The sequence below is a fragment of the Rhipicephalus sanguineus genome, chromosome 4 (genome assembly GCF_013339695.2).
Source record: "Rhipicephalus sanguineus isolate Rsan-2018 chromosome 4, BIME_Rsan_1.4, whole genome shotgun sequence".
In the NCBI taxonomy this organism is placed as follows: domain Eukaryota; kingdom Metazoa; phylum Arthropoda; class Arachnida; order Ixodida; family Ixodidae; genus Rhipicephalus; species Rhipicephalus sanguineus.
In genome coordinates this window covers 101,876,047-101,882,958 of record NC_051179.1, presented here as the reverse complement: position 1 = coordinate 101,882,958, position 6,912 = coordinate 101,876,047, and the positions used below count along the sequence as shown (strand labels likewise).

Genomic DNA, 6,912 nt, shown 5'->3' with positions numbered 1-6,912 from the left:
GCCACGGAAATATATGGCACCGGAGGGGTGTAATGGATGTGAACTGGCGCCAAGTGGCAGAGGGCCGACCATCAACGCCGAGACAGTGCGTACTGCAAGAGTTGACGTTTAACCGGCCCACATGGGAGGAGCATTTAAAGGCTACAAAGAAACTTGGGGAAAGCCTAAAGGAAACGCATGGTTGCTGGGCAGAGATTCTTGCTGATGCTGATTCCTATGCTACCGCAGAAAACTCCAATGGGAAAAAACCTTTGTAGGATCAGCAAAATATATACAAATGCCAATGACACGCAGCTGGCTTTGAGTGCCTCATGCCCTGGAGCTCGTCAAGCCAAACACTCCCTTTGCCAGTTCCTGCGCCAGCTTACAAGTTTTTCCCGGCAGAAAGTAGCTGGTGTCCCCCTCAAGAAATGGCAAACAATCAGGTGTTACAAGTAAGTGGCTACTTGTATAAGCATATTGCTAAAGAGCCAATAATTGTAGTACACCATACACATGCAAGAAAGGTAAAAGCACAAGGAAAGCACGGACGAAAAAAAAGGAACACATATATACATTCACATGTGCTTGCGTGTGTATGTGTGCCTTTTTTCGTGTGCGACAATTTTCTTTGAGCTTTCACCTTGGAAATGAATTACTACCAACATGCCGAGACTGCCACACTTGGACGTGCAATCTAATAGGTCGTAGGGAAAAGGATAAGGAAGAGATTTGGAATTGCCCCTGGAAATTTTCTCCTGGCTAATATAGGCCATAACCTTCCAACATAACAGCTTGCAGGTTGAATATTTCTCTGAGAGGAAAAAAAAAAAATCAACACAGCCTTGGCGTTTCGCTGTTAATTAAATACTTAAATATTGCTTGTGTGCAGGGACTCAGGATTTCAAGTGAAGATGCTGCAGCACTGGAGCAAAACACCAGACAGCAGAGCCAGAGCACCACTTGGAGGAATTCCCGAGCCAACAGGCTAACGGCTTCCAAATTTGGCACCGTACTGTCTAGGAAAGCCCCGTGGACTGAGCGGGGCATAGCGAATGTCATGAGGCCAAAGGAATTTTCGAATGGCATTGTAAGGTAAGAGAATTTAAGCATAGCGAAAAATTAAAATCGTGAGTTGGGCTGCAGCACGCATGCAGTTTTTATGCTGATATGGAACTTCCATAAAGCTACGTCTACCTTGGTGATGACAGTCGAATTCTTCACGAGGAAGAAAATTCAATGCTGTGCATTCAGTGCATGGCCTCCATCCTGGAGTTGCCTGTGTATGCTTGACGTATGAAGCTTGTGTCGCTAATACTGACTGAGCTAATACGATACGTAATGTTTCTCAACTTAAAATAAGAAAAAAATGCAAAATGAGTGTGCAATTTTCTAGTGGCATACACCTACAGGGTATCTTTGGATGAATTCTTTGCAATAAATGCTGCGACTTTAGATGCGTATCCAAGGAAACTTTTTTTTTTCGCTTGTATATATTGAAGACTTGTTTCCAGGTGCATGTTCTCTCATCTTTTTATAATGAACAGTTCTGGGTAGGTGCTTGTCTTGCCCATTATTTAGCAATTCTTATCTTGGTCCTTGCCTCTTCGCACTCAAATTTTCAAGTATGCCACCGTACCAACTCGCCTAACTTTCCATTTGTTTATACGTGCTTTGCCATCTGCTGCAACCCGAACATGACCTGCAGCTGTGCTCTAGTTTGTGGCATTAAATTCTGGCCACGGTAGTCGCATTTCAGTGGAGAGCTACTGGCACAAAAGGAATACATTTTAAAAACTTTTTAATCTAGAAATATAATATTTGGGCTTTTTCTGGACTTCTCAAAGGCCTTCAACCTCATTAGTCATAAAATTCTCCTTCAAAAGCTCGATCATTATGATACAAGAGGCATTGCACACAAATTAATCGTGTCTTGCAACACCGCTCTCAATTCGCCGTAATTGAAGGAAAACATTTAATAAAATCCATTAAAACAGGAGTCCCGCAAGGAAGCATCCTGGGATTGTTTCTCTTTATGCTTTATTTTAAAGGAGTGCTGACACGATTTTGAAGTGCAGCAAAACGGACGTTTTTGGTTTCCTTGGCATGTAGTGTTAACGCTCTCCCCACACCGCATCCGGGAAACACGTATAAATATTTAAGTTTGATTTTAAAGTTCTCATCTCCCAGCATCTGCAAGGCAGCTTCACCGCATGGAGAGCCCTATGACGTTTCAAGTCAGCTCACTTGGTTTGCGAAATCTGGGTTCTGCATGCAGCCTAAATCACAGAAATCGCTGTCGGAGGCACTGGACGACAGTTCACTCATCATGAACCACGTTCGACTGACAGCAAAGGACAGCAGGTGCATATATCGTGGGTTGCAGTCTGCCCGTGACGTCACGAGCCGACTTGACACGTCACTATGAAGTCGCCCTCTCGAAACCGAAACCGAAACTGCTGGTTGAAAGAAGCGGTATTAAAAATATATGCAATGCATCCCCAGGCACCACGACACTCTTTTTAGGGTTCTCGACACTCGTGCTTTCATTTAGAGCAACAACCCGAAAAATTTTAAAATTCATGTCAGTACTCCTTTAATGAAATATCCGTATCGACGAATCAGTCCATTATATAATATACACTGATGATAATTTATTTTTTTCAGGCAAATGTAGCAGCGAACTAGGTAGTCGAGCGAATAACACGCTGTCTGAACTTAATGCGCGAGCTCAAGTAAACTCCCTAAAACTAGACATAAATAAAACTAAGGCTGTTTTATTTCACCCCCGCCACACACAAGTCCAGCTTCCCATCATTTCATTAAATAACTCAGAAATTGAAGTTGTCAAAGTTTCAAATCATTAGGCGTGTATTTTTCACAAAACATCACATGGGATGATCACGTGAACCATATTATCAGTAAACTATCTAGGACAATCGGCATTATGTGCCACCATTGCTGCTACTTTCCTGCTTCTGTTAACATGCCTATATATAATTTGTTGTTTTCTTCTTGAATTATGCCTTTCTTGTATGGTCAACAACAACAATCGTAAACATCAGCAACCGTCTTACAAAAGAAAGCTTTGCGTCTAGCCTGTAAAGTGCCATATCGCTGCCACGCAGCAGACTAATTTAAAAAGCACCGTATCATTCAGGTTGCATCAATACACGATTACAAACTATGTCGTCTATATAAGTTCGGTTTATTGAAAATTAATGATACCATTGCAAGAATAGCGAGGTTAAAGAAAAGCTTCCCTGCTTATAAGTACGTCAACCTGAAGTGTGGTATATATCGAGATGCAGAACAAATTACGAAAATAAAATGTTCAATTTTTAACTGCCTACACTTCTAAACCGCATAACAAAGGAACACAAAATTAACATATCTAGCATATCACCAAAACTGCAATTAATGTTTGTATAATGATGTCCTATGGCGACTACTGTTTTTTCTATGCCTGCATTGTAATATTTTATTTTCTTTTAACCACCCTATGAATTCATATATATTTCTTTTAGTAGGATGTACTTACTTAGCCGCATGCTTCTTTGCTATCCTGTGTACTAGGGGGTCAGGGCTCCTCAAGCTATCCGAACAGCTTTTACCTGCCCTCCTCGTAGCATGTTCTTGTTGCGGAATAAAATTTCAATTTCAGAACCCCAAGAAATAAAAATTAATCTGGCGCCATTGTGATTTTACTCATGTCCTACTGTGAACTGGAAAAAATAATCCAATCAGTGAAATGTGCTTTGCCATTTACAACTGAGAGCAATGCCACCATTTCTCTGGCCAAAGTTAGTTGCGTAGAATATATGCTGTTAACTGACTGTTCTTTAAACCAACACAAAACAGCACAAACAACAGTTACACTTATCTATGTATTATTAACTTTTTGCCTTGAATGTATTTGCAGGTACGGAACTCTGAATGAGCCACGAGCAGTGCAGCGGTATGTACAGTCCATGGACCATATCGGCCGCAAGGTGATCGTTCACACCTGTGGGCTCATGGTGCGCCCCGCTTCCCCATGGCTGGGTGCCACACCAGACCGCGTCGTGTACGATGTTCACGAAGATCCACCTTTTGGTTTGATTGAGGTGAAGTGCCCTTGGAGCAAGAGGTCATCTAGTCTCCAAGAAGCACTCGCCTCACCTGATTTTTTTGTTGAAGTGGTAAATGGCATTCCGCACCTGAAAGAATCAAGCGACTACTATGCACAAGTGATGGGACAGATGTTCTGTGCAGGACTTCTCTGGACGCACTTTATAGTATATGCAGACGCATGGATGATTGTGTGCAGAGTTGAGTTTTGTTGTGACACCTGGGCAGCAATCAGATCAAAATTGGACAACTTCTATTTCGAACAAGCTCTGCCCTATTTAAGCTCTCTTGAGCAGACTTGAACTGGAAATAATTGTGCCGAAGTGCATGCCAGGATGCGAGTGCAATAAACGAAACCAGTTTTGAAAGTGAAACGGTGTTTATTGTATCTTCTATGGCATTCTGTCTCAATTACTTAAGCAGCCTCTATGAATATACACAAGGAAAAGGTTTAGCTTCAGCATTCTGAGCTAGCAGCTATGTATGGCTGCACAGGGCTTTCCTGAACACATGTAAAAATTGCAGAGATGAACAGTTAAATAAACATAAATAGCACTTCAAGAGGTTGCTGATATAAACAGTTAAATAGAAATACATAGTACTTTAAGAGCTCTTTAGCAGGGGTGTTTGGAAGTTAGTTAGGAGAGCACACACAGTCCACACTTGGTTGATGATAGGTGCGATCGTAATGGGAATTCTTCGATCGAATATGTGAAAACACTTAATCCTTTGGATGCGTCTTTCCACATGAATGCGTAGAGATGCAATGGCTTCTGTCTGGGCAACTTGTTCTTCTGTGAATTGTGGTGTTCTCAAAAATGGCGGCATGTTCAGCTGCACCCCAAGAGGTTCAAGAAGGTCCCTGATGGTGAACCCCTTATCAGCCATCACAACATCTCCTTGTTCAAATGGAAGCTCGAGAAAACGACTTCTTTTCACAAGCTCCCTGTCTGAAACACTGCCTGTCACAAGTGGTGACAGAAAAGTAAGAGCCCCGTCAGGGGAAACGCCAACCAGTCCCTTGAAAGTATTGCTCGATTTATAGTTAGAGTAGGTCTCTGACTGTAGTACGAAGGAACTTGGGACTTCACATTTTATCTCGGTAGCATCAATGATTACCCGAGTCTTTGGATACTTTTTCTTGAACTCATCAGGCATGTTTCTGTCAACAACAGTTCGTGACGGCCACATTGGCAGGTCTGTGAACCTGTCGAACATGTGATTAATCCAGTCATTGAAAAGACGGCTTACTGTGCTTTGGTGAATGTTAAAACGATGTCCGAGGTCCTTTTGAAAAAGGCCTAGCCTCAAGTTCACGAGAACCATAAAAAGCTGGTTCTCGATGGTGAGCACTGGAGGCCTACCGACTCCCCTTTTCAGATTTGGTGCATTTTCGTCCTCCTCCTTCAGGTCAGGTTTAAGATAGTGAAGCAGCTTGATGAAATCACCATATGATGACAGGCCGGTATAAAACTGAAAATCTTCATCATTGTCTTTAAATTGCTCAATGCAAAATTGTGCTGCAGCCTTTTCAAGATGACTGCATCTCTGCATGAGTAGACACACTCTTCCTTCAAGTTTTGCAATTTTTGCCTTTGCTTGTGCCAACTCATTTTGTAGTTGTGCTGTGTGTTGCTGCAGCAACGCTGCAAAGTCACATGGGGATTCTGCATCTTCACAAGCATCTGGCAGCATGCCTTGCTCAATGTTTTCACTATTTTCTGTGATTGATGTGTCATTGTCCACTGTGTCCTGCACAAACATGGCACGAAGAGGATTCTTCATGGTTGGGGCAGGTCGGGCTTTTGGTGGCTTTCTTTTTTTGATGGCTTTCTTGAATGCAAAAACGGATGGAACTGCATTCTCTTGTAGCATTCGGCGGCCACTAACAATGTTCTTGAGGAAGTCTTCTTCATTGAAGTGCCTGGAACACACACGGGCTGTTCTAATATTAAATGGTGGCTCCTCTTGATCGCAGCCAGCCATCTTTTCCGGAGGCTGCTGTCATCAGGAATGCAGTGAAATGACACCTGAAAGAATTAAGAGTTGCATGAGACTCGCATGTCTGAAATACTGATAATTCTGGGGTGGATTTATATATAAGTGAATTTATTTACGTCATGTAACTAAGATGGAAATAAGGAAGCGCAACTGACCTCCATCAATGAGCACTTTCTGGGCTGTTTTTCTTAACTCTTACTGCAGTGTACATGTGCGTTGTAAATGTGGTTGCAAATCAAGCTTGTCTCTTTTTCCATTTCATAAAACTGATGCTTTGCTCTAGTGTAAAATTATGTACTCAACACAAATTATGTGCGTTTAAATTGTCAAGAAATTTATGCATCCGCACGTCGAAAGTGAACACGAAGGGTGTTGTTATAAAACATAAGTGTCGATTGGCTGGTATTGATGCGTTATCATTCCGAGCTGTGCTGGTAACTAACATTTTAGGTCAGTATAAAAACACACGTCTCACTCTGTTCCTCTCTGAGCCTACGATAGTCTTGCGGGCTTAACAGCAGTGCTGCAACATTCAACTTTGAGACGCCGAGGCAACGCTCAACAGCAACTACTTTAGCGCAACCCACAAACACGTTTGAATGGTTGAATTTAATCAATGTACCGAAAAAGCATTTTGAATGCGAAGCATTTCTTGCGAACTTCTGTAACTTTGAGCGTACCTACCTAGCCGCCTACGACTTCGTGCTCCCGTGGCTGTTTTGTTAATGGGATGTGCACCAAAATCGGTATCACATGAGATGACTGTATGACCAACATAAATGGCAGGTCATAAACATGAAAATCATGACATGCATGTCATGA

The 6,912-nt window shown here is 42.3% G+C and overlaps 1 protein-coding gene across 1 annotated transcript; it reads left to right on the top strand.

The window, feature by feature from the left end:
- Positions 1-297: 297 nt before the first annotated feature.
- On the top strand, positions 298-4,456 carry LOC119390469 (uncharacterized). The gene is made up of 3 exons (XM_037658088.1): positions 298-434; positions 872-1,074; positions 3,902-4,456. The coding sequence occupies exons 1-3, from the start codon at positions 312-314 to the stop codon at positions 4,389-4,391; spliced, it is 816 nt and encodes a 271-aa protein (XP_037514016.1). The 5' UTR covers positions 298-311; the 3' UTR covers positions 4,392-4,456.
- Positions 4,457-6,912: the final 2,456 nt, after the last annotated feature.